At 49.7% G+C, this 27,708-nt stretch overlaps 1 protein-coding gene across 2 annotated transcripts; it reads right to left on the bottom strand.

The window, feature by feature from the left end:
• Positions 1-650: 650 nt before the first annotated feature.
• On the bottom strand, positions 651-27,708 carry PXDC1 (PX domain containing 1). Of its 2 annotated transcripts, XM_080924679.1 has the most exons (6): positions 27,130-27,708; positions 15,765-15,856; positions 14,932-15,049; positions 10,947-11,006; positions 3,782-3,893; positions 651-1,696 (listed from the first exon to the last, which is right to left on the bottom strand). In XM_080924679.1, exons 1-6 carry the CDS (start codon positions 27,383-27,385, stop codon positions 1,579-1,581), a joined length of 756 nt encoding a protein of 251 aa, XP_080780805.1. In that variant the 5' UTR covers positions 27,386-27,708; the 3' UTR covers positions 651-1,578. The 2 variants fall into 2 exon arrangements, with proteins under 2 accessions (XP_080780805.1, XP_080780804.1); XM_080924678.1 differs by lacking the exon at positions 10,947-11,006.

Here is a 27,708-nt window from a genome sequence, read left to right as displayed (position 1 = left end):
GAATGAACTGAACACACTGGCTTGTTTGGGTGACTTTGCTTCTCTTTTCATTTGTTTTTGAGACAGAGTCTCACTGTGTAGACAAGGCTGGTCTTGGACTCACAAAGATCCCCAGGTCTCTGCCCTCCTAGTGCTGGGATTGAAGGCGTGGGCAGCCACAAACATTGGCTTCAATGTTAACTGCTAAGGAAAAGTCTTTGAACTGATCTTAATTTGGCAGTAAGACAACCACCTTACTGGCCCTCGGTAATGCTTTAGGGACATATTTGTAAGGCAGGATGCATTGAGTCCGACACAGCTGGAAGGCAAAATCCACGGAAATACCATTTGTATTGTAGCTGTGGTCACCAGATATACTTCCTGTGACTGCAAAGGAGGAAAGCAGAGAAGGGGAAACCCCAGAGTCAAAATGAAACCAAGTCCATTATCTGGTTTAAATAGTCTGCCCTCTGAGGTGAGAACACATTTCCTAAATAGTGTGTCAGGAAGCCAGATCTCAGGCTGCAGGTGGGGTGGGGTGGAGTTGAGGGTCATCATCTACCTTTTCCTATATCCCTAGGCAGGGGATAAAATGAATCACATCATTTTTGGTTTTTTGGGTTTTTTTTTTTTGTTTTTGTTTTTGTTTTTGCACACACATCATCACTAGATCAAAGTAGAACAATAGATTTTATTTAATTAAAATAGATTAAAAGAAGACTGTGTAAAAGAATTAGAATTTTCAATAATTTACTATTATTTACATTAGCAAGTGCTGGTCGTTAGTAGACACAGTGAGGACATGAGCTTGCAGGACCCAGACCTTCTGTGGTCCAAGCTGTAAGCTTCCCTTCTTCCCCATCCCTTCCTTTCTGATTCATCCTGGCACTTATGCCATTGAGTTCACCAGAGGAGGGACTGAGCACCCTAGGCAGTGATAACCACATGACCGCCTGGCAGAGAGGAAGGAGCTCTCTTCTCTGGAAAAAAATTACACCAGGTTTATATGCACAGGACTGTGAATGTTTTTCCTGCCCAGAAGCCAGCAATTTTCTTCAGGCTTGATGTTGTGTAAACACTCCTTCTAGCTGACCCCAAACCCAGTTTCCAGGGAGCAGGTGTAAAGAAAACACACACACACACACACACACACACACACACACACACACACACTCCATACATTCTTCTTCTCAGGGAAGTCCTGAGTCACTTAATAACTCCTGCCCACAATAATAACTCCAGAACTTTGTAACTTATCAAGAGTCCTCTCAAAAAGCTTTGTGCCTTTGACACACAAGAGAAAAGTGAGGAGTCAGGGTCATGTGTCCAAGAGGAGTGCTCCCCAAGTCAGCAGAGAGACAAGAGGAAGCATGCCCAGCAGTGACAGTGCGTCCCAGGGGCAGGCTGGCGAGGCTGAGTGCAGGTAGACGGCCTCCCAGCTGCCTGGGGATCCCTTGTGCTCCTGCTTCCTAAACTCCCAGGCCTGTTGAACCTCAGGACCCTTGGAGGCTGAGCAGCAGCTTTGGCCCTTGGGGACACAGTAGACAGCATGAGGACATGCAGTCAAGGATGGAGGCAGAGAAAGCCCGATGGAGAGACTCAGTCCAAAATGTCCGTCTCAAATGGAACCAGATGGTAATAGGACAAGTTGGTGACATAAGCCGTTGGGTCATCGCCATCTTCCAGCTCTGAGGGGAACTCACCACCATTTTCAAATCTGAAAGACACAACAGAGGGTGAAGGCCACCATATTGGACCCCAGCCAGAAAAGAGAGGACAAAAGTTAGCCAGGGCAATGCAAGGATACTGAGGAGTCCAGGCTCTATGGAAGAGGACAAGGGACATCAACAAAATGAGGTCCTTTCCAGGCCTACGGCAGACAGTGTGGGAAAAACTGTGAACACACAAGCTATTTAAAATGGGGGGGTACCACCTAGGCGATGCTTCTGAGCTTTGTGGTCTTTGCGATTGCTTTCTGCGTCTGTAAAGTAGTGGGGCTTTCATGCATCCCTTATCCGCAATGATATTCTGGCTCCTGTTCTGCACTGTGATATGTCCTCAGAAGCTTGCAAGAACACCAGGGAGGGACACAACAGAAGGCTCTCTATGATCCTGAAGGAAGGTTCTTCCTCTCTAGGGTCATGACGGTAGGCTCTACATTTTGGCCAAGCCTGGTTTGATCTAGGATGGCTCATGCTCTGAGGATGAAAGTTGTGCAGGTTTGGGAAACTTACATAGTATGCACACAGGGCTGTCCTGAGCTTACACAGTGTGTACACAGGGCTGTCCTGAGCTTACACAGTGTGCACACAGGGCTGCCCTGAGCTTACACAGTGTACACACAGGGTTGTCCTGACCTTCCCACCTCTCACTCTGCCTTCCTCACCTCCCCTCAAAGCAGAGGATATCCCCATGATGGGATGAAAGAAACTGGAGGAAGAACCACCAAAGGCCTTGAGACCAGCACTGCCAGGGTTGCTGCTGGCCCTTCTGCCCCCTTCCCTCAGTGTCCACTCACTGGTACCCACTCATCTTCCTTCTGGGTCAAATTTAGATGCTCTCGGCAGAGACTCCATTGCACCCCAATGCATGATAGCCACTACTCCCAGCCCAGGGCCACATGGTTAGCATCAAGTGCCACCAGCCTTCCGGTCTCTGAGTGTTCAGTCTAATTTCGGTGAGGCGATGCATGTTCTGGAGTACTGCTGCTGGGAGTAATGAATTTTCACAGAGGGCATGGAAGTAGAAACTTTCATCAGAATATGGTGAGAAAACCGTGTTGACAGAGCAATCCCCTGGCCTGCCTGGCCTCTAGACATGCCTGGCTAAGATAACATGGGATGCTTCAGCCACCACACGTGGTTTCTTGGGGATCTCTGGCTGGCAGGGATGGCACTCTGGTGTACACTGAAAGAGTATTAGAAGGAAGGTCCTTCAGCTTTGTGTGAGATGTCACGGTAGAGGAGTCTGATGGAGACCTTTTCACATCACCAGTTGCTACAGGACCTAGGTCTGCCTCCCAGATACTCTCAGGGATCCCTCTCTGTCCCCAGGAACACCTAGCAACAAAGCCAAGACTTCCCTACTGGCAGGTGCCAAGCATGCAGGTAGTTTCTCCTGCTGGCCTCTAGGTGGCAGGCTCTCTACAGCACAGAAGTCCCATTGCAGAGTAGGGTAGGATGCAGGCAACTGTGGCCTTTGACTGTCCAACCAGCAGGAATCAAAGCTCCTCAGTAATCAAAGACTAGGGTTCTAATGAGTCCCCATCAAGTTGTGAGACAAACATATGTCTGGTCCAGGAAGTGTGGAGGCACATGAATCCTAGATTCTGGACCAGAGTATAGTGTTTCACACCTCAGAGCCAACACAAACTAGATCCTGGAGTTTTGCAACTTCTTCAAAATGCCCCCTCACATCTAGTGACTAGGTGACTATTTCACCCCTAGATCAATTAACCAAACTCTCTCTAGACTATGAGATAAACTTTTAAAATAGGAACATCCAAACTGGCAGAGTCTGCTGCAGTTCTCAATGTGTAGCGCGCAACCCCTTTGGGGGTCGAATGACTCTTTCACTGGGGTTGCATATCATTCACCTTACACAACAGTGTCAGAATTACAGCTATGAAGTGGTAATGAAAATAATCTTCTGGCTGGAGTCATGAGGACCTGTATTAAATATGAAGAACTGTATTAAAGGGTTGCATCATTGAGAAGCTTGAGAACCTCTGCTTTAGAGCATCTGAACACGCCACCAGCTTCTGACCCGTTGTGTGAAAACACATTAGAGAAGATGCACTCACAAATGTTCTGTGGACTCCGCATCCAGGAGCTGGTCCTTCCCGTTGGGTATGCTGTGGTCAATGACTATTGTTTCTGTGTTTGCCAAACAAAATCCATTGGACCTCATGATTTCTGAAAACCAAAGCCATGAGGTAAGTATTCAGGAGCGGTCAGTACTTGAGGTTAGAATTTCAGGATTTATCAGACCGACTGCTCTCAGCCAGGGCCAGAGACAGTTCCCTTTGCAGTTATCAATGCAAACTCAAAACTGAATACAGGGCTGAGGATTAGTGACTAGGAAGTGCTCAGGCCTAAACAGGACATCTACAATTACCCCCCTCCGAGGCTCAGGGGACATTGTGGAGGAGGGGGCAGAAAGAATGTAAGAGTTGGAGGAAGGGGAGGAGGGCTGTAAATTTCTGTCTTCTGACCCTCACACCCCCATTGTACCCAGAAACTCACAGAAACAGTGGTTACTGCACAAGCCTGGGCAGAAGAGGGACTAACATGGCCCCACCTTTTCCTGAGAAGTTATCAGTAATTAATGGGGACCAGGGAAGGAGAAATGACATCCTTCAGCAGTGTAGACACAGTCAAGTTGCCCTTGTTCAACAAATAACCTCCTACCCATGGTCATGACAGCAACTCTAAATATTGTGTAGCATTAAAAAATAAAATAAAAAGACATGAAAATAGGAGGATGAACTTGTAAAGAGAAGGTGTGTATGTGTGTGTGTCTGTGTGCATGAAATTGTGAAATAAATTATAGAATTGAAGTTTATATCTGTCTCCCTCTTCCCCATCACCCACTGTCTCCAGGTCTCTCTCCTGATGCCCAGAGAATCCTTCTAGTTTTCAGACAGGCAGACTGAGGTGCTGACACCAGTACCTCAGAAGCAGTGTATCTCTCCCCGAAGCAAAATCCTCTAGTACCTGAGCACCTCCACGTGTGCCCTGCCTGTGGGTTTACAGTGGAGGATGGAACAAAGTAGACAGAGGACTGAGCACAAGTCTGACCACTGTGACAATGTGACATCACAGGATTTCCCTGCCCTTTTTGAGCTCCTCTAGCCTATGGCTGAGACAGGGCTGACAGAACCTTTATCCTGGGTGGTGCTAACCATCAGGTGAGATCAGATGCGTTTGAAATGAGCAGCTTGCTGACTTTGCCTCATAAAATTGTATATATACATTAGGATTTTCCCCCAGTAAGCATGGATGTGGGTACTGTAGGAAAATCACCAAACAAAAGCAGCTTCCTGTTTCTACACTGGTAGTTAGTTTACAACGGCTCTCCTAAGGCTGAAAGAGCCGAAGTGGAAGATTTCTGGCTGGCACTAAGCTGGAAGCTTACACTGCAGCCCTATGGCCTTGAGACTCTTCTCCCCCATGGGAAACCCTCAAGTTTGTATTTGAAAATGTCTAAGGATTTACCTCACTTTAGCATCCCACAATGTCCTGGATTCCATCACGGCAAGCAAGCATCCATTTAGTTACAAACACCCTCTTTGAACATCAAAACCTATGATGTTCAAATCTCTAATACAAACGAGTGGTGTTTCCAGAATCTCCACCCATCCTCCCTAAGGCTTTATATCATCTTTAGATCACTTAGAATACCTGATGAAATCATATGTAAATCATTGTTATAATGACTGAGAAGAAATGGCTACACATGACCAGTAGACACAGTACTTCTGTCCAGTATTTAGGCCTGAGCTTGGTTGAGTCCATAGACTCTGGACCCACAGGCATAAAGAGCTGACTGTGAAGGAACCTAGTGTGGCTCTCTTCTTTTTACCTACTATAGTCTTGACAGTTCAGAAGGAACTCAATTTCTCTCCTTTAGGCTTGTTGCCATCTTGTCCTTGAATCCTCCTCTCTGTTAGCCTCACTCATCTCTAGCCCTTGGCTCTCAGGCAGCTGAGCTCCATGCTCAGGACCACTTCTATAGTCCTCTCCAGTAAGGCTCGTACTCTAAAAGGCAGACTTACCATATACCCTACATTTCGAGTTTGTTTACTCCACAAGATTGCATCCTTATGGTAGGAACACAGCTGACTTTAGCCTTTCCTCTTCTACAGGCCCATACAGCCAACAAGAGCATCTTTTCCCACCTAAGGGCTACTAGACATCAGATGCCTTTGTTTCTATAGGATTAGCTCAGCCTTCCTCCTACTGGGCCACTGTCTAATTTATTTTTGAGTAAATAAAGCTGATTTTTCATGATGAAAACGGTCACTTCCTGATTATTTTTAACCTTCCTAGGCATTTGGCACTAGAGAACTAGGGAGAAAGAAAGAAAGAAAAAAAGAAGGAAAGAAAGAAAGAAAGAAAGAAAGAAAGAAAGAAAGAAAGAAAGAAGGAAGGAAGGAAGGAAGGAAGGAAGGAAAGGAAGGAAGGAAGGAAGGAAGGAAGGAAGGAAGGAAGGAAAAGAAAGAGAAGGAAAGAAAGAAAACCAGGTTTCCCCTTCACTCTCACAAAAGGACTACTCATCAGTTTGCTAAGTGCTTCTGAAATGTGTGAGGTTTCCTGGAGAAGGGGCTAGTGTGTGTCGTGTGTGTCTGGCAGCGTGTTTTCTCAGTCAGCCACACTCGTGGGATACCAGCTCTGGCTCCATCCCCTGCCTTCTTCCCTGCTCCTCTGCCCAGTGGTTTGCAGCCCTGGGGAGGGACTCAGCAAACCAGTAAGTAAAGAGTCTGGGAACTTGGGTCAGCTACATTTCTGTGTATAAAGAGGGAAGGGAAGATGCTCAGGTAGTGAGCTGTCAGACTAAAAATCACTGAACCCCACTCAAGTTCCGATTCTCTCGCCTGCCTACTCAGAGGGTGTGGCAGCAGAGAGCCATTTTCTTTACTGTTCTTATTAACTCTGACCCAAATCTGTCTGTTTGAGGAAGTGCAGGCAGCCCCAGTACAGCCTCCACACTGCTCACTGACAACCTACACCTCCTTCTCCCTCCTACTAAGGGACTCTGGGAAGGGGAATGGATCCTGGAATGTAAGACACTTGTGTACAGACTCTTGAAGCTATCGGCATGTCTAATCTTTGCTGAATGTGAACTTAAGAGTCAAGGATGTGGGATCTTTACTGGTTCTTCAAGAACAGATTTGGAACAAGTCACCCCTCAGATGTCTATGACAAAGAGTCTTTGGAAACATTAACAAGATCTAGAGATCCCAAGGCCAGCTGGCCCTGAGGTAGCTCTAAATTAGTCTCCAGTCTCTCAGAGTCCTAGATCCAGGCCTCAAAGGCTCAAATTGCTGGTATTTTACCAAAGCTGCTCCCCAGAAGCCCTGGGTTCCCCGTGGATCCCCAGCCTCACTCTCATCGTGCTGAGCTACCAATCTCAAACTCCTGAGCTCACAGATGGAGTCTATAAACCTTCATTGCATCCACTCCAAAGCAGCGTGGAGAGGTATGGCTTACCAAAACACACAAATACAAAAGCAAGTACCAAAACAGGCTCAAAACATAGCCAGACACACATGGCCATGCCTGAGCTAGCTAAAACCGGGACAAAGATTCTGTGACAGTTTATATTTTCATTTCTTTTATTCACTTAAAAGCAATACTTAAAGTTATCACTTAAAAACCTAAGAAAGGTTATCCAGAATTTACAATAAAGAAAGCCTGAGCTTACCATGTATCTAACTGCAGGGGCCATAGGTTTAGAATGACCGCTTTGCTAATAGTACTGCAGTAGTACCTTCCTTAGATGCCATCTACATACCGAACAACAACCTCCTGAATGGGAAGCTAGCCTTGGATCAGTCTCTACTGGAGGGTGTCCTGTGGCTTGAGTGTAAAATGCCCCATATAGGCTTGTGTGTGTGAACACGTGAATAGCCTGGCCCCATTTCTGTCCACTCTGCCTCTTGACACAGATACAACGTGAGCAGCCATCTCACAACCCCACAGCCACACCTTCCACCTTATCATGCGCTGTATCCCTTCTTAAACTAAAGCCAAAATAAACCCTTTCTCCTCTAAGCTATGTCTGGTGGAGTATTTAGTGACAGTAACCAACAGAGGTGGTGCAGAACAAGGACTTGTGCCTTTAAGCTCAGTAAGGCCTTGTTGATGTTCATATTATGAAACTATAGCACTGCTGGTAATCCAGAGCATTAGCATGTGTGCACACTGACCCCAAGCTCTTTCCAACCCTGTTCCTGCTACGTGTGCCTGGAGAACAGGTGGGCTCTGCTTTGTCATCCTCTTTACAGGGCTCTGCTGCACATTAAACAAGACGATATGTCTGAAGGCTCTAACAAACACTTAAGTTCAAATGATACTAATCACTACCATGACACTTGGTCATAATTTCCATGTGTTGTCATATAAGAATAATAATTTTTAAAACTGAAGAAAATGTTACAATTAAGGAAATGTTAGAGTGCCTGCAGCCCATTTTCAAACAAACTCAAGATATGAGTTTCTCACATGTCAGTTTAGAACCCACAGCAAAAAATCGCTAGCTGGTTTCATATTTTAGGCCACACCCCGAACTCTAGAAACAGTTTTCAAGTTAACCCCATGCCCTGTGCAAGGATCAGACTCAAAGCCTCACACTGCTAGGCAACGGTTCCATCAACTGAGCCATTCACCAGACTGTGAGATGCTTTTATGCTCCTATAACCTTAGAACTGCGGGTGAACCATAAAGGCACGTGGGGCTCCCACATAACCCATAGCAGCCCCGTTACTGTCAGTACTTCACAGTTAGGGTCCCTCATCACATCCAGGGAATGCCAAGGGGACAATGCTACTGAGTATGAAGCCCCTTCAACAGGCTTCCTCTAGTGTCTCACCGGTACCACTTGCTTCTGCTTAGAGGCAACTCCGACTCGGCTGCACTGAGTGTCTTGGTCTCCTGGATGCTGATGGTTCTCTGACCCTGCTCCTCCTGCATGCCTTGTAAGGAATTCAGGTAAGCTACTTCACAACTTTTCCTGGAGGCTGGATATCCAGGTTAGAACTTGGTGATATGTCACTGGGAGGAATCCCACAGGGCATGCTGAGTGACCCTCTGTGAAAGTATGGGGCTTGCATGTCTGTACATGTGTACTACACAGTGTGTATAGGCCTACTAGTGATGCTCACCGGGTGTCCTCGAAGTAAGCTGATACTGTGAAAACCTTGTTTCCTTGATATTTTCCCCCACTGGTTTTACCTTATCTTTATCAGCAGATGTTTTTCCAGCATTCCCAGTTAGTGTACATGGTGTGGTAACGGTGATTTTTTTTTCTAATTTGTAACTGTGGCAAAGTTTACATCTGCCTTATCCCACCACCCCTTCGGGTCATCAATTTTCTGATTACTTTTCTTGTGCAGTTTTTTTTTCTTTTCTGAGTAAGCATTCACAGTACAGTTTTCCTCTCTTCAAAGGCCTCCCTTGCATTATATTTTCAGTTTACTCCAACAGAACAAAAGCTTGTCTGCTTCCCTATACTAAGCATTATGGCTAAGACTGAATGGATACTGGATTGAAGAAGTTTGAAAATGTATTTCATTTCAAACCTTCATGGGTAAAACCCACTTCTGTGGATGAAATCCATTGGTTCTACTAGCATGACCAGGTAAAGCTGAGGCCTTTGTTTCCTTTGTGCTGTGTAGTCGAAGCCACACTACTGCAGAAAACTTAAGATCCTCCGTGTGCGCTTAGGTTTGATATACATTTAGATCAACACAGGAAATGAATGCTTACGTCTGAGTGGCTGTCTTTGCAAGGTACCAGAACATTGACAAGATTCTTCAGTAAAACCAGTGGCTGCTGCCATCTGGTGGCTCCCTCAGCACCTACAACCTCAACATCCAAAGAAAACACACAAGGCCTAGGCTCTGTATATCACCATCCCCGGGGTGGGGAATCTGAGCCAACTCCATGGTACCGCCATCTCTCTGAATGCCAGAGTGCAGGAAGAAAGTCCCCAAGACAAGGAGAGAAAGGCTGGTATAGGTCTTGACCATCAACATCTACTCCTTAAAGGGAAAGACTTGGAGAGAATGACAGTGGGTGGGAGTGTTCACCTTGGTGACCCTTGAGGGTCACAGCACAACCAATGGCTAGAGTCCAGTGGAAGAGACCGAGAATCTGGAGGTGATATAACAAGATCAAAAGTCACCTTTTGTTCAGACAACCCAGACAAGCAACAGCCTCACTACATGCAATCCGCTGGACAGAAGGTTCTAGAACCCAGGTGCTGGTTAACAAAGGTCCCCTAAGCCCTTAAACCGCCCATTCTCCTCTAAGACAACCCAGGAATCTGCCACACAATGAACCCCAGATGGACCATCCACCCTCTGCACTCACAGTCATATCCAGGGCTCTCCCACCCCAGGTCCTAGGACCCACCCACCCAGTTCGCCCAGGCACACACCTGTGACTGTCATCCTTACAGGGCACAGACACAACAGCACATCACACTGTCCCTGCCTGTCTGGCCTCCTCTCCTTACCCCTCAGATGCTCAGTATTCAGAAAGGCAAGATGGCCAAGGGGCACCAAATTTCTTCCCTCTTTTCCACAAGTCAGGCCAGATTAGATCTCACCTCATGGTTCCCTTTCCTCTTGTAAGCTGAGTGTAAACCCTTCAGGTCACAGGCTGTTTAAGCCCAGGCTGAGGAAACCCAGTCCTAGAAGCTACCAAGATGAGCTCTTTTTCCTCCAAGTATTCCTCAGCACCATGGTCCAGAGTTGCACTGCAAGCGGTGAATACCTATAACTCCAGTTCTGAGGAGGATGACATAGTTGGGAAGAACTGATATGAGTTCAAGGCCAACCTGGGCTAAATAGTGAGTTAAAGGTTAGCCTCTTGAAGAAACAAAAATACAATTCTCTGGACAAGTATAGCCAACTCTTAGGAAAACAGCAAACAGGCCATGGGGCTCTTTCCTTCCTATAGAACTCTACTGTGGTGACTCCACCTTACAGTGGCTGACTTTCGGTGCTACCGTGTCAATGTGCAAGGTCATTACAAGGTCAATGCCAACAGTCCCGAAGCTAAGAGCTTCCCTATAGCCAATAGCCAAATTCAATGCCACCTCTCAAGGGCTCCCTCACTTCCGCAGGTCGGTCGGCCCAGATCATTACCTCAGAAATGCTTTCCTGGGGCTGGAGAAATGCTCAGCGGTTAAGAATACTTGATGCTTCTCCAGAAGACCCACACTCGGTTCCCAGCACCCACCTGGTGGCTCACAACCGTCTACAACTCCAGTTCTGAGAGCTCCAATGCCTTCTTTTGCGTCTGTGGACACCAGGCACACATGTAAATATGCACACTACAGACGTGCAGACAAAACACATATACAGACACAAAATTAAAACAATACATATTTTTAAAGAGAATGCCTTGTTAATATTTCATCATCATTAGAACCTTTCTTAAGTAAATTCTAACTAATATGTCAAGCTAAGACTTTGGAGTAAGAAGGACATACTCTGTGGTCTTCACGCAGAAGGCACTTACACTGCTTAGTAAGAACTCAGGGATCATTTTTCTGTTCCAGGGAAGTGACCTTCTGGAGCCCAAGGGTGGAGGTGAGCCCTTCTCCTCCAGTGCCACACTGGAAAGTTTTTGCAACCACCACAGTCACTGAACACAGTCCTCCCACACCTTCATCACAGTCCTCCCACACCTTCACTGCAGTCCTCCCACACCTTCATCAGTCCTCCCACACCTTCACCGCAGTCCTCCCACACCTTCACTGCAGTCCTCCCACACCTTCACCACAGTCCTCTCACACCTTCACCACAGTCCTCCCACGCCTTTACCAGTCCTTCCACACCTTCACCACAGTCCTCCCACACTTTCACCACAGTCCTCCCACGCCTTCACCACAGTCCTCCCACACCTTCATCAGTCCTCCCACACATTCACTGCAGTTCTCCCACACCTTCACCACAGTCCTCTCACACATTCACCACAGTCCTCCCACACCTTCACCACAGTCCTCCCACACCTTCACCACAGTCCTCCCACACCTTCATCAGTCCTCCCACACCTTCACTACAGTCCTTCCACACCTTCACCACAGTCCTCTCACACCTTCACCATAGTCCTCCCAAGCCTTTACCAGTCCTCCCACGCCTTCACCACAGTCCTCCCACACCTTCACCACAGTCCTCCCACGCCTTCACCACAGTCCTCCCACACCTTCATCAGTCCTCCCACACCTTCACTACAGTCCTCCCACACCTTCATCGATCCTCCCACGCCTTCACTACAATCCTCCCAAACATTCATCAGTCCTCCCACACCTTCACTGCAGTCCTCACACACCTTCATCGATCCTCCCACACCTTCACCACAGTCCTCTCACACCTTCACCACAGTCCTCCCACACTTTCACTACAGTCCTCCCACACCTTCACCGCAGTCCTCCCACACCTTCACCGCAGTCCTCCCACACCTTCATCAGTCCTCCCACGCCTTCACTACAGTTCTCCCACACCTTCACCACAGTCCTCTCACACCTTCACCACAGTCCTCCCACACCTTCACCACAGTCCTCTCACACCTTCACCACAGTCCTCACATGCCTTTACCAGTCCTCCCACACCTTCACCACAGTCCTCCCACACCTTCATCAGTCCTCCCACACCTTCACCACAGTCCTCCCACACCTTCATCAGTCCTCCCACACCTTCACCACAGTCCTCCCACACCTTCATCAGTCCTCCCACACCTTCACTACAGTCCTCCCACACCTTCACCACAGTCCTCTCACACCTTCACCACAGTCCTCCCATGCCTTTACCAGTCCTCCCACACCTTCACCACAGTCCTCCCACACATTCACCACAGTCCTCCAATGCCTTCACCACAGTCCTCCCACACCTTCATCAGTCCTCCCACACCTTCACTGCAGTCCTCCCACACCTTCATCGATCCTCCCACGCCTTCACTACAGTCCTCCCACACCTTCACCACAGTCCTCCCACACTTTCACTACAGTCCTCCCACACCTTCACCGCAGTCCTCCCACACCTTCACCGCAGTCCTCCCACACCTTCACTACAGTTCTCCCACACCTTCACCACAGTCCTCTCACACCTTCACCACAGTCCTCCCATGCCTTTACCAGTCCTCCCACACCTTCACCACAGTCCTCCCACACCTTCACCACAGTCCTCCCACGCCTTCACCACAGTCCTCCCACACCTTCATCAGTCCTCCCACACCTTCACCACAGTCCTCCCACACCTTCATCAGTCCTCCCACGCCTTCACTACAGTCCTCCCACACCTTCACCACAGTCCTCCCACACCTTCATCAGTCCTCCCACACCTTCGTCAGTCCTCCCATGCTTTCACTACAGTCCTCCCACACCTTCACCACAGTCCTCTCACACCTTCACCAGAGTCCTCCCACGCCTTTACCAGTCCTCCCACACCTTCACCACAGTCCTCCCACACCTTCACCACAGTCCTCCCACACCTTCACCACAGTCCTCCCACACCTTCATCAGTTTTCCCACGCCTTCACTACAGTCCTCCCACACCTTCACCACAGTCCTCTCACACCTTCACCACAGTCCTCCCACGCCTTTACCAGTCCTCCCACACCTTCACCACAGTCCTCCCACACCTTCACCACAGTCTTCCCACGCCTTCACCACAGTCCTCCCACACCTTCATCAGTCCTCCCACACCTTCACTACAGTCCTCCCACACCTTCATCGATCCTCCCACGCCTTCACTACAGTCCTCCCAAACCTTCATCAGTCCTCCCACACCTTCACTGCAGTCCTCCCACACCTTCATCGATCCTCCCACACCTTCACCACAGTCCTCTCACACCTTCACCACAGTCCTCCCACATTTTCACTACAGTCCTTCCACACCTTCACCGCAGTCCTCCCACACCTTCATCGATCCTCCCACACCTTCACTACAGTCCTCCCAAACCTTCATCCGTCCTCCCACACCTTCACTGCAGTCCTTCCACACCTTCATCGATCCTCCCACACCTTCACTACAGTCCTCCCACACCTTCACCACAGTCCTCTCACACCTTCACCACAGTCCTCCCACACCTTCACTACAGTCCTCCTCCCACACCTTCACCGCAGTCCTCCCACACCTTCACCGCAGTCCTCCCACACCTTCATCAGTCCTCCCACGCCTTCACTACAGTTCTCCCACACCTTCACCACAGTCCTCTCACACCTTCACCACAGTCCTCCCATGCCTTTACCAGTCCTCCCACACCTTCACCACAGTCCTCCCACACCTTCACCACAGTCCTCCCACGCCTTCACCACAGTCCTCCCACACCTTCATCAGTCCTCCCACACCTTCACCACAGTCCTCCCACACCTTCATCAGTCCTCCCACACCTTCACTACAGTCCTCCCACACCTTCACCACAGTCCTCCCATGCCTTCACCACAGTCCTCCCACACCTTCATCAGTCCTCCCACACCTTCGTCAGTCCTCCCATGCCTTCACTACAGTCCTGCCACACCTTCACCACAGTCCTCTCACACCTTCACCAGAGTCCTCCCACGCCTTTACCAGTCCTCCCACACCTTCACCACAGTCCTCCCACACCTTCAACACAGTCCTCCCACACCTTTATCAGTCCTCCCACACCTTCACTACAGTCCTCCCACACCTTCATCGATCCTCCCACGCCTTCACTACAGTCCTCCCACACCTTCACCACAGTTCTCCCACGCCTTCACCACAGTCCTCCCACACCTTCATCAGTCCTCCCACACCTTCGTCAGTCCTCCCACACCTTCGTCAGTCCTCCCACACCTTCACTACAGTTCTCCCACACCTTCACCACAGTCCTCTCACACCTTCACCACAGTCCTCCCACGCCTTTACCAGTCCTCCCACACCTTCATCAGTCCTCCCACGCCTTCACCACAGTCCTCCCACACCTTCATCAGTCAGTCCTCCCACACCTTCACTACAGTCCTCCCACACCTTCATCAGTCCTCCCACACCTTCACTGCAGTCCTCCCACACCTTCACCACAGTCCTTTCACACCTTCACCACAGTCCTCCCACACCTTCATCAGTCAGTCCTCCCACACCTTCACTACAGTCCTCCCACACCTTCATCAGTCCTCCCACACCTTCACTGCAGTCCTCCCACACCTTCACCACAGTCCTCCCACACCTTCCTCAGTCCTCCCACGCCTTCCCCGTGCTCTTACCTGATATTTTAACAGGACTTTGAAAGCTGGGTTGGATCTTATGGACATTATCATTTTTTAACACCTGATCCAGAGGCGATCTCTCAAAGAAGGTGAGCACAACCTCAGACCTAGAGTACTGGGAAGAGACACAGTGATCACTGAAGATGTTACTCTCCACAGCAGGTCCCACGTGTGTGCTGGGGTGCTGCACAGAGGTGACCCCAACCAATGTGATGCTCAGGCGGCAGTCCCAGACCTTTGCGGGGGCTGGTTGAAGGCCCGTCCAGTGGCTACAGGCGAGGCCTCTTGCTCGGGAGGGTGGCTCTGCGGAATACTGTGCACAAAGCCGGGATATCACACCCCGCTCCCTCCTTTACTATCTCCTGGGGGGCCTCTCCATGCCCCATTTTCTGTGGGGAAAACAGCCTTTAAGAGCTAAGTTCTGCCCGGCCCTCCAGCTTCTTGTTTCCCAAAGCAAGCTCACAGACTCAGTGTTCAGAGAAATGTAACTGAACAGCGAGCTGCCAGTGTGCGTGCTGATACTGCCCTTGGCTTCCCGGTGCCTACTCTCAACCTCAGCAAGAAGAGAGGGTTCTGAGGGGAGAAGAGAGCAAAGGCCGCTGCTTCTGGAGAAGCCTCCATCCCCACCTGCTCCACACCTCATGGCTCTCCTTCCGCTCTGTCTCCCGGAGAGAAAAGACTCCAGAAGGGAGTCACAGACATCTCCCCTCTGATCTGACTGTCTAGGACTTCTGATGGGAAGGAAACAGTGAGCCCCAGGGAGGGAGCTGTTTCTAAGCCTGGCGGTGCTGGGCTGGCCCTCCTGCCCCGCCTGGCCTCCGGGTTCTCACCTTACAGGGCATGCTGATGACAGTCTCCAACAGCTTCTCAACCTCATTGAGCCTGGCCTCTATGTCCTGTGCACCCTTGATTGCAAGCAGTCCTAGAACACAGACAGAAATGGCCAGGTAAAATGAGCAGGTGTCCCACGATGAACACACCGCCCCAATGTCCCCTTCCACAGCAAAATGTCCTGTTCTTAAGGCAGACACATCTCAAGGCCCCCCATGAATTCTTGAAACCACGGATAAAGCTGGAACAAGAAGACAAGAGCCTTTTCCGTCCTAATTCCGTTCCAGTCACAGCCGTACCCATGGCTGTCTCTTCTGCAGTTTAAACTGAGGTGGGAAAACTACCACAGATTTAGCTTTCAGACAGACGATACATACCCTCTACTGTAGATTGTAGACCTCTCTGCCTGCATTTGTGGGTTTTTGTTTCCTCATTCAGGTACAATTACCCACCTCTTATTTTGAAGAAGGCCTTTGTAGCATCTTCGTGTGCCTGAATGGCCAGCGTAGCTACTCTTCCATTTTATAACCAGCATTAAGTAAAAGTGGGCTCATAGGACCCTGAGCACTGAGATCCCCAAACACGAGACCCAATAATCAAGTCTTCTGCTAACGACTGGCTGTCAGGTGGCATATATATCATGGAGACCAAGGAATTGGTCTCATCCCAGAGGACACAGGAAGCCTCTCAGTAATGTGTGATTCTGCTGCGACAGTGGAATAGGACAGGGTTGTAAGATCCCCTGCAGTGGGACATTCTGGGGCTAGGCCACTAACACCTAGACACAGCAGAGCTTAGCCAAGAGACCCCTCAGTTGCCAGCAGTATGCCGACTGCACAGGGGTGGGTGGCTCAGAATCCACTGCCCCTAATGACACGGGGAAGACTCACTGTGCCAATGACAGCTGCCCAGACCACAAGGCCTGTGTAAATGAAGCCCTTATTTAGCCAATGTAAATGCAATGTTCAGAAGGAAAAATAGATCTCAGCAAAAACCCATGTGGGCATGACTCATGGTCCTCACCAGGGATGTAAGGATCAGAGAGTGGTCACCACAGGCTATGACAGGCTGTTGGGCTACGCGGTATTTTATTTTTAAAATTTTGTCTCTCGTGAGCAATGTAAAGGTAGGTCTTCTCACTTCAGCTTCTCCCACCAACTTTCAAGGGATGGAATCAAGAGTTCTTTGTCCTGGACTCTGTGTGACCAGCATGGCACAATCCCCGTGTCTGCAACAGAGCCCCAGAGACAACGATCCCAGAACGATGGTCAGTCCTGAAAAGTTTCTCTCAGGCTCTGGTTTGGTTTTGTTAACAAAGGTAAAGTTGCCGAGGTTTTGGGCAACTGACTACCTGCATCAACAACCATGATCAAAATTTCTAAATTTCCTAATTTCTAAAACAATCGGATTGAAATTAGGATGAACCCAAACACACAGTTCCTGGAAGCTCCTGCCAGAGAGCCCCCAGATGTTAGAAAAGCACATTTTCAAAAGGCTAGCTGGGCTATCCCCAACCACAGCGCTTCCTGCCCCTAGCCCTCCCAGTATGCAAATATCCTTGCTTATTGTTAGTGTTTTCTGATTCTGCCCCTCCCTCCCTCCTTCTCTCACTCCCCTCCCCCACCTCCCTTTCTCCCAGCCTCCCTCCCTCTTTAGCCATACAGGCATGAAATGTGTCACTCAGGTGACAGAGTGTGTTGTGATCAGCTCACTGGAAAACCTCATGCTTCATACATGCATTTGCATGCACTCAAACACAGCATACCAACCGTCACTAGAGGAAGGGACTGGGTTACTCCCTCCTTCTCTTCCTAAGCCACACCCACCCCTGTCTGTTGAAGAGAGAAAAGGAAAAAGCAAAGCAGAAATACCAGCATGCTAGGGGAGCCCTGAGCTCCTCAAACAGATTTCAAATAGTTATGTAAAGAAAGGGGGGTCAGACAGACAGACAGACCAGGCAAGATAGCAATTTGGACATATGTGGCATATATGACAGTGGTCCTATAAGAGATGTCACCTAGTAACAGCACAGCTGGGTCGGTTTGTGTAAATATAATCAAGATAGTCACACAAGGCCAGAATTCTCTCCAAGACACCTCTCAGCATCACTGTCTTTACGAGGGTGTGGCTGTGTGCACACAGAAGGATGCAGGTACTCTTGCAACAGGCTGCTTTGAACATTCTTCCTTGCTACAGAGTAGTCTACAGAAGACAGAGCCTAGTTAGAACTCCTTAGAGAAAAAAAAAAAAAAAAAAAAAAAAACAAAAAAAACAAAAACAAAAACAAAAAACTCCACATAACGGTCCCCCAGGGACTGCCCTCCGGTTTCTAAGAGCTACAGTCCTCATTGTGAGCCTGTCACACAGCAGGTAGGCGTTTTCTCTCTGAGCATGGCTTGTAGGAGACCATCCTCCTGTGCAGACAGCGCATGGCCAGTCTACACCACTGTGCAGGGTAAAAGCATCCATTCTGGTTTCTCAAACGAGCCCTGACTTCAGCTCTGTTCCCCTTGGATTCACAACCTCCAACAGAGAGGGAAACGAAGGCATCTTACATCCTGGGTATGCTGGTTTGAATGAGAATATGCCCAGATAGGCTTGGATGGTTGAACAATTGGTGACTGTTTGGCGAGGTTTAAGAGGTGTGTCCTTATTGGAGGTCACAAGAGACAGACTTGGAGAGTTTAGAAACCTACACTCTTTCCAGTTCTCAGTCTTCTTGCTTATGGTTGACAACGTGAGCTCTCAGCTCCCTGCTCTTGCTGCCTGCCCAGTGCTTGCTGACATGCTATCCCATCTGGAGCTTGAAGGCCCCTCCTTCCGTGAGTTGCCTTGGTCAGTGTTTATCGAAGCGATAGGAGAGCATCAGTGACAATCAGTCTTTCACGACGGCCAGATCTCACAACCTGGAGAACTGTGAATTCCAGATAAACAGAAGGGACACAATAGTAACGGTTGCTGAAAATACAGCTGCTGTTTGTCTCGTGTCCAGCATGAACTTCATGCCCTGAGATCTGTCTTTTCTGTGTCCCATGTCCCAGGATGAACTTGAGAAAAGCAAGGGTGTCCTCTGGGCCTCTGGAAACTGCATCAGAATGTTGGCTCTGATTTGGATTTGATCCCAGAACACCTTACTGGTTCCAGGCCATTTCTCACAGTTCTGGGATAACAGTGAGAAAACAGCTCTCCCAATCCCACAGTGCACATCCTCTGTCTGGCACAGGCAGCCAGGAGAGATTCACAGGAGAATTAACACTAACCTTCTGGTTTGTTTGCACTGCTTCCTTAGACCAGTCTTTGTGCTTCTGAATGAAAGCCAAGTGGCATTCTTTGAAAATGCAAGTGTGCCTAAGACCTGAACAAGGGGAGGCATCTGACTGGGGAAGGAAGCCCATGCAGATCCTCACTCAAAAATAAGTGTCAGTGAAGACTGTTGTTCCAAAGTTGACCAGCAGATGGTGCCAACACACCACATAAGATGGCTCTCACACAGTCAAAATGATTTTGCCCACATGGGAAGAATTTGACCCAGAAGGCTTCATTCTCCCTGAAAATTTTCTGGTTTCTGAAAAAGTATAATTACTCATATAACCTCAACTTCTAAAATTTCCTAACACATAGTTTGTGGTACAAGAATTTTATCCAAGTTTAGTACAAGCAGTTAAGTTAAAGGCTTAAAACATTATTAACAATATCATATATAGTTCAGCAACCCAAATGCATGAATACTGGAGGACTGAATGTTAGCATGGTTGGGCATGGTGGTGCATTACTTAAATCCTGGCATTTAGGAGACAGAAGCAGGCCTGCTTCACACAGGAAGTTCTAGGCCAGCTAGAGCTACATCATAGTGAGACCCTACTTCAAAAGAGTCAGCCTAGAGCTGCCCCCGCCACTCCAGTGGTGCGGTTTAGCCTCACAAGAACATAGTTTGTGGTTGTTTTATAATTAGCTGCTTTGAGCAAAAGAAAACACCTGCTTTATTCCTGGAACCAAAAGTCAATGAAGCAAGCATAAACAAATTAGTTTCTTCATCTCAGAAACCTGGGTCCCATGTGTCTGTTAAACAGGGCTTGGTCTCAGTACTTCTGACAAGTGCCCCAGGCTTCCTCTGCAGAAGACTTGGTGGGTTAGGGTGAGGGAGGGTGGTAGGGGGAGGGAGGGAAGGACACTTCTAACATTAGTGCTTCGTCTGCAGAGGAATTCTGGTTAATAAAGGCCAGATGAAGCAGAGGTCAGCAGAGAAGAAATGTATTAATTGTCGTCCATGGCCCACAGCACCTGCCTCTCCTAAGAGGGAAGAAGCTTTCTGACTCTTCCTATGACAAAGGATAGCCCTGGGGGAGATTTTCTGTTGTGGCCAAATAACAAACTTCATTGAAATAGTTGCTTGTCCATTTAACAAATGCGCCCATCAACACACTGTGCAGGAACAGGGCACAGAAAAGCTGACTGTATTTATTTGTGCGCTCTGACAGGGTACATACAGTCTTGGGGCTGGGGGTTATTTAAGGGTGAATACACCACAAATTCTGGAAACAGCATACTTTACCTTCTATTTTATTTTATTTTATTTTTTGGAAAACATCCAATAATTTCCAAATATTTTTTCCCTCCTTCTTGCTTGCTGGGGATAGAACCCAGGGCCTTGAACTCGTAAGGCAAATGCTCTCAATACTGAGCAGGAACCCCAGCCTCTAAACGGGTACTCTCTAAACGCAGCCTAAGACCAGGCCCTCCAGTGGAGGTTCTAAGGTCCTAGAAAACCCCAAATGAGCCTTTGTTCTGTGCTATTGCACAGTCTGAGCTCGAGGCACGCACATGCACAAGTGTGTGTTGACACAGGCTAAAACCTCGGGGAACACAAACATTCTTGAGTCCCACCAGAAGACTCTGACTGGCTGGCCTCCCCCTTCCTCCTGTCCCACTGAGCAGAGCACAGGGAATTTCCAAGGATCACAGAGACAGAGGTAAGAAGTGTCTTCCTGTTCACATCCCTCCTAGGGATGAAGAGCTGGAAGGAGGAAGAGGCAGAGGTGGAGCCAGAAAGAAACTTCCCTGGAACGCAAAGGAAGAAGCTGTTTTTCCTTCCTCTTCTAACTTCCTGCTCCCAGCAGGGGCCTCAGAAGCAGACCAAGCTGTTTTCTCCAAGTGGGAAATAAAAATACATCTGAATGGAACTTTCTGATTTTTCCCAGTTTCCTGATCCCTTCTCTCTGTTCATTATGTTCTCCCACCTAAGGCAAGATTCCCTTCCTAGAACTCTAGACAGTTTTTGGAAGCCATTCGCAAGCCAGGCATGATGGCGCATGCCAAAATTCCAGCATTCAGGAAACCGGCCTAGGCTACAAGGGGAGGCCCTATGTAACAAAACAAACAAACAAAAACCCATTCACTTTGCCGTTTTTTTCTCCCGACTGTACTGGAACTCAATCCTAACATCCTAACCACTAAGCTACCCCTCCTGCCCATGCCAGTTGGGCTTAAAAGACACAAGATACCACATTTTCACCTCTCCACACAAGAAGGGCACACAGGAAGTTCACAAACCACTGGTCGGGGGATGCCATGGCCCAAACCCTGGCTCTCCTGGACATTTGTGCTATCCACAAGGTGTTCAGGAGGCATACAATGACCACACTTGGTGGGCAGGGCTCAGGCCTTAGGACAACAGGAAACATGCCTCTCCTCACTCCAGCAGGAGGATGCCTGAAGGACGAGCAGATATGGACGAGTGAAGGCCCACAGAGGGCCCCGAGGCTGGGGAGAGTGTGCTGTGGTGAGAACCGAGAAAAAGACAAGCTCCACAGAACTTAAGGAGACACAGCTTCCCAGGCGGCAAGTATGCCACATGCTTGGCGAGTTTATTTCTTCGAGTGAATTCCTCAGGATTCCTCAGCCACTCAAGTCTGACCCACAACAAGCAATAAATAGGCCCAACCAGTCCCACTGTGGTACATGCCGAGATCTCTCTTAGGCAGGGCAGGGTGTCAGTGGGAGGGTAAGGTCACACCTACCAAGGGCATGCTGGGAGCAGTGGGCAGGTTCTTAGGTGGGTCAGCCTTGTAGGACACTGCAGGTCTCCACATTCTCCTGCCTAGAGCCCTCTTATTGGGGTTACAGGGGTTACTCTGGACATAGGATGAACAGCTTGAGAAAGCCAGCAGCTCCATGTGTCTAGCTTGGTGCTGGGCACTTAATAACTACAATTACTCAGTAGGACTCACCACCTTGCAACACAGATGTTCGTATTGCTCTCATATCAAGAACGAGCCACCAGCAAGGAGAGAAGATGTGAGAGGGCAGTTTAGTAGGCAAGTTGAAATAAAGCTTGTATAAAAGGTGTATGCATTGTTACCATGAAACCTATTCCTTTATGTGCTTCCTAGAAAATAGGAGGAGGAAGGGGAGGACGAGAAGGAGGAAGGCAGAAATTCCAAACCCTGAGGATGAGGCTACTTGGCTAAAAGTTACAAGGCACAGAGTAGCTCCCACCTGTCTGGGAGCAAAGGTAGTGCCCACCTATGGTAACCTGGCTGTGTCCCTTGCTTTGCCACCCAATCTCCCAGGCCCTGAGGTCCTCACACAGAAGAGGTAACAATGGGACAGTACTCCCTCCTTTTCCTGTTCTGTCCGAGTGCATCGATGTGTTTTCCTCATCAGCAAAGGGTAAGCAGACATCTGTTCCCCAAACGATTGGGAAATGGGAGTTTGCATGTGTGAGTTCCAAGAAATAACTTGTGGCCATCGTCACTCCACTTGGGGGTGGGACGAGGACAGGCACCAGCCCTCAGTGTCATCAGAACAGCTAGCAGCACATGAACACACAGACCGGGCCCTATCCAGGAGACACCGCAAACAACACAGGACCGTGGCTCCTCTGCTCCCTCCTGTCTTCCCACCAGCAGGGACAACGGTCAGATCAAGGGGCTCTCGGGGTCTTCTCCAGAACGAGAAGTGACAAACAACCCTCTAAGTGATGAAAACCAGTAACAGTACAGGACCACTGTGACCCAAAGATGCCAAAGGGAAGCGAAACTAGCATTTCTGTGGGGCTGGGACTTTGGTTCCAAGCAGACGGGGTATGTAGAATGTCTTGGGTCCAACCCCTAGCACATAACATATAAAAATACTGTAACTATCTTCTGTGTCATGGCAGTGCCAACCCATGACAGCGTGTGCCTTCAATCTTTTATCCCCAGCCTGTTGCTGGCCCAGAGGAAGGTGCAATGACTTGGCCTTCCTTTGAAGACACTCAAGCAAAACACGGGCTGACTTGTACCTCACTGCCAGCCCCTTGCCTCCTCTCAAGTTCAAGCCCACACTCCTCAATTGCTGCAAGCTGAGCTCTGTGGAGAGCTACCTCATCTTTGATGCTCTCTGACTTACTATCCACGTGCACTGCGGCTACTCTGCCAACTACACACAGTGCAGGAATGGATTTCTTTTTATTTCTGGAAGTGTCTGCCAAAGCAGCAGAGAATATCAGGCCCATTTTGAAATTGAAGGGACCTAAGTTTCGGGAGAGCCACCGGAGTGCACAGAGTCGGGTGTGCTTTGCCTGCAGGCTCACAATGAGGTCTGGTGGAGAAGAGACAAGTCTCTCCCTCCAGCATCCCCTACGATGTAGGTGCAAGCTCCTGGATCAGCTACGTAAGTTCTAATTGGTTCCATCTACAGCTAGGAAAGGCAACCCATGTGCCGTGGTGGCCCGGGTCCTAGTATAAGATGATGGCATGAAGCCAGAGACTCAGAAACCAAGTGCAGCCAAGAAATCACTTATGGAAGAAGGAAGTCAAGTGTGTTAGAGGTGTAGGCAAGAAAGAGGGAGGAAGGGCAAGCCCCCCAGGGCCAGGACGGGTCGGGGTGCTCTGTACATGGAAGAGTCAGAAAAATGGTGAGTCAGAGGAAATGGTCAAATCCCAGAAGTGAAAGCTGCCCAGACAGGATGGCAGGATTTCCCTGGGGAAGCTCTGCGTGGGAAGGAGGCTGCAGTAAACGTGAAAGGCAGCACCCTAACATCCCAACAGCAAAGGCTTGTAGAAGTGGTAACTTCATACGCTGCTCAGCTGTCCGGGACCACTATCGCATGCTCGCTACGAAAGCAACGTGGTGCCGCTGAGCCGCAGATGGTCCTTCCATCAGGCACCGTCATCCCCGTCTGCCGGTGACATCACATTTCTCCCTAATGTCCTGGTGAGAACAAGGTGGTGGGGAGCTGGGGCAGACCTGGGAAACAGCACATGTCTGGGATCAGTATCCAACCATTCCTGGTACTATCCCAGCCGAGGCTCCGGGGTCTAGGGAGATAGAGTGTCCTATACACCTAAGGTGCTCAGCATTGGTGATGAAACACAGCAAGGACAGGAACACCACACACAGGTTCACGTGACAATTTGGGCTGCCTCCCTCAGCCAGCCCTCCCTACTCCACAACCCCCTGAGGTGGCTCCATTGCACCACAGTGTGCCAGAATCCGGGGCTTGTGCCGTGTGCCACACTCAGCACCTCCATGGATTTCCCTTTCAGGCCAGAGTGTCTTCTCACTCCTGCTCCTTCACACCTGGCCCCAGTAGCCATGGCTCCTCCGTGCTCTTCCTTGTTCTATTCTGTCTGTCTCAGCACTTGAGCTGGAGTTCACCTCATCCCAAACCAACTGCCTGGCTCAGAGTCCTCAGGGAGGACGGAGATCACGCCTGACCGCCATCTGTCTTTCCAGCTCCCTAACCTACACTCTCCACTCAAGCTATAATGATCTCTCCTCTGCTAACCCCCAACCCCAAGGTGTTCTCTATCTGCCTGGAGGCCCCAGGTGTCTAATGCTTTACTTTTTTTCCTTTGAATCTCTAACGCAGCAAGATCATCCTTGACCACCCTTGTCTAAAAACTAAACATGTTCCCTGCCCCTAAAGGCCTCTTCTGTGGCTTATGTAGTTGTGTTTCTTCTGAGTATTTATCAGTATCTAGCATACTTCATTGCATATTGATCTTGTTTATTAATGCATTTCTCCTAACCAAAATGCAGAAACCATAAGGACAGTGAAAGGTTTTAGCTGGCTACTCACTTCCTTGCCCCTGGCACCTGCACAGTGCCTGCCAGCCAATATGCGATCACATGCAAGAATGTAAACCCAAAATGTAGTCATCAAATTCTAAGCTCACCGGACACTTTGAAATAGAATCTGTAGCAGCAGAGATAACCAGGCCAGCTCAGACGTCACAGCTTGCAATGGGTACTTACTAAAGAGGATTAAAATACTCTAAGAGTCTCAAATGGTCCACAGGAAACATTTGCACATTTCTGCTTTTAAGGGCATACCTTCCCCTATGTGTGAGATGTAAACACCTTGAGGGGCCTTGCTCACAATCTGAGGCAGTATCACTCAGCACAGGGAACTTAAACACAAGACGCAGCCCAGTATGAAGGAGAACAGAAAAGTGAGAGGGGGCGAGGGGACACCTTGGCAACCTGGGCACAGTGTCCATAGGAAGCAGCTACCTCCCCATCCCAGAGCTGGAGGACAGACCACACAGCAAGAAGTGGCTCTACCAGCCCTGGGTCAGGAGCTCCCAACCTGCTGCTACTTAGTGTCTGGAGAGACCTGGTTCCATGAAAAATAAAACAAAAACCAGATCTGCTCCATGATGGCCACCCACTTCTCGCCACTTTTAAATACTTTCTTTGCTCTTGGGAGACTATGTGGCTACACTGTGACTCAACTCCAGATGGCTGCATAGATGCCAAAGAGGCCAGGTGAACAAAGGCAAGATGTTTCCTCCCTTCTGCTGCAGGGAAGGCCTTTTCACCTGTGAGTTCACACCCCTCCCCACACTGTGCAATCAGCACCCCTGGCCAGAAGGTGCTGATGGTAAACAAGTGGCATTTACAGACACTGTCACCAGATACAACCAGGCATCTCACCCCCACAAAAACCCACAGGCAATAGGTACTCTCATAAATGATGGTATGATTCTGGTTTGTCCGTGGTCACAGGGAGAGCCAGGAAGTTCAACTTGTTCACGGCCTGCCTTGTTCCAGAAGCCTCTGAGTAAACTTCTAGCCCTTCCTTATGCTTTCCTGACTCAGACATGCATTTGTTAAATTAAACAAACAAACAAACAAACCAAAAACAAATATCGAATTTAAAACAATAAAAACAGGTCTAATCTTGAAGTGGTGCTCAGCCACTGGGAGGGGCTGGGATGTAGATCTAAGCCAGGCTTGTCACTCAGGGCCTCCACACTCACTTGGTTTTGGGAATCTATCCAAATGATGTGTCTGCCAGGGGATGTGTCATGAGAATGGAGCTAATTATCCACATAATCCGCGCATTGGTGGAACCTATCACCAGAGGGAAACGGAGGTTATCTCAAGCCCTTAGCCAGACAGGCAGCAAAGGAGACGTGTACTGGCTAACCTTGAGTAACTTTGCCCCAAGCTGTCACAGGATGGCTGCTTTGAGTACTCTACAAAATGAGGGCTTGGGTCCATGGGTCTCAGAGACCAGGGAGGCCACGCACTGGGGGAAGTCTGCTCAGAAGGTCTATTGATCCCTCCTGCCCCACCGCCTACCCTACTAACTGCCCCACACTTCACACTTCCCCATCTCTAAGGTCTCTCTCCACTTTCCTCCGCTCTTCCAGTTCTTTTGCTGGCAGTAGGAAAGGGGAAGCCACTGCTGTTTGAGAAAACAACAGTCAGGGCCAACCAGGACCGTCACAAGGCCAGGGAGGAGGCGGCCGTGGCTAATCAAATCCATGAGGACCCAGCTCAGGGGTGGAGACCCTGGGATGGCAGGCGGGGCAGCCGCCTCCAGGAGAGGTGGAAAAGATTGCTGCGTGGCACCTCGCTTTCGGACTCACTGTCAGAATACGGATGGGGCCTCAACCGGGCAGGACCTGGGTAGCGATCATAACCTCTGCGATCCCCCAGTTCCGACACTCTTTCTTGCAAACCCACTCCAGCCGCCACTGGCTCTTCATAGCGGAGTAGGCAGCTGGGACCCAGTAGCTGTCAGCTCTGGATGTGGCCTCCGCAAAGCGGAGCCTCTGCTTCTTCACAAGCGGCTTGCTCTTTGGGACAGTAAGGCCAGAGTCCTGCGGACCTTCCCCACCCATCTCATTTATCTTTCAAGATTGTGCGCCGCAGGCTCCGTGCGGGCTCCCAGTCCTTCCTGAACAACTAAACTGTTCAGGGAAAACAGAGTCTGGATGCCCTCAGTCAGGTGCCAACCGGTAGTTTTAGGGAACTCTCCCCGCAGATTTCACAGCACTTTGACGTGATCTCGTCGCTATGTTCCTCCCCGAAAAGCTCTCTCCCGCTACCCCGGATGCCCCCGAACCCCTCACTCCCGCAGCCCCGCACCTTGCCGCAGCGGCGTGCGTGCCAGCTCAGACCGGTCCTCCGGGAAGGCGTCGCGGAGGCGCTTGCACAGGCGGCCCAGGTCCGCGAAGCTGCGGTGGAGGTAAAGCACGCTGCGGTCCGACCACTCGGTGCGGATCTCGAAGAACTCCTCCTCATCGCCACGCCGGCTGACGATGAGCCTGCGGATCCCGTTCACCCAGCAACCGCGCACGAACATGTTCACGAGCGACGTGCCCTCAAACACCGCCGAGGCCATGCCGCGGGCGGAGCATGCCCTTGCCGCCGGGGGTGCCCTCGGCCCCCTCCTGGGGTCCGCCTGGGCAGAGTGGGTCCCGGCAGGGGCGATCAGGAGTTCTCCGTGGGACGTAGTCGATCTCCGCAACGACAGTTAAAGAGTCCTGGTGGGGAGAAGTTGGTGCCCCGCGGATATGCTCCAGCTCTGCGCGTACTCTGGGGCGACTACGTGCGGCCCACGCTCTGGGCGGCGACGCCAGGAGTCTGTCCGACTGCTCGGGCTCCGGCTTTATAAGGCACTTCCCATCGCGGGCGGCGCGGGCGTCGACGTCGAGTCCGGGCCCC

Source organism: Micromys minutus, assembly GCF_963924665.1.
Source record: "Micromys minutus genome assembly, chromosome: 1".
In the NCBI taxonomy this organism is placed as follows: domain Eukaryota; kingdom Metazoa; phylum Chordata; class Mammalia; order Rodentia; family Muridae; genus Micromys; species Micromys minutus.
The sequence above is the reverse complement of the archived record's forward strand: the minus strand, read 5'-3'. Positions and strand labels throughout refer to the sequence as shown.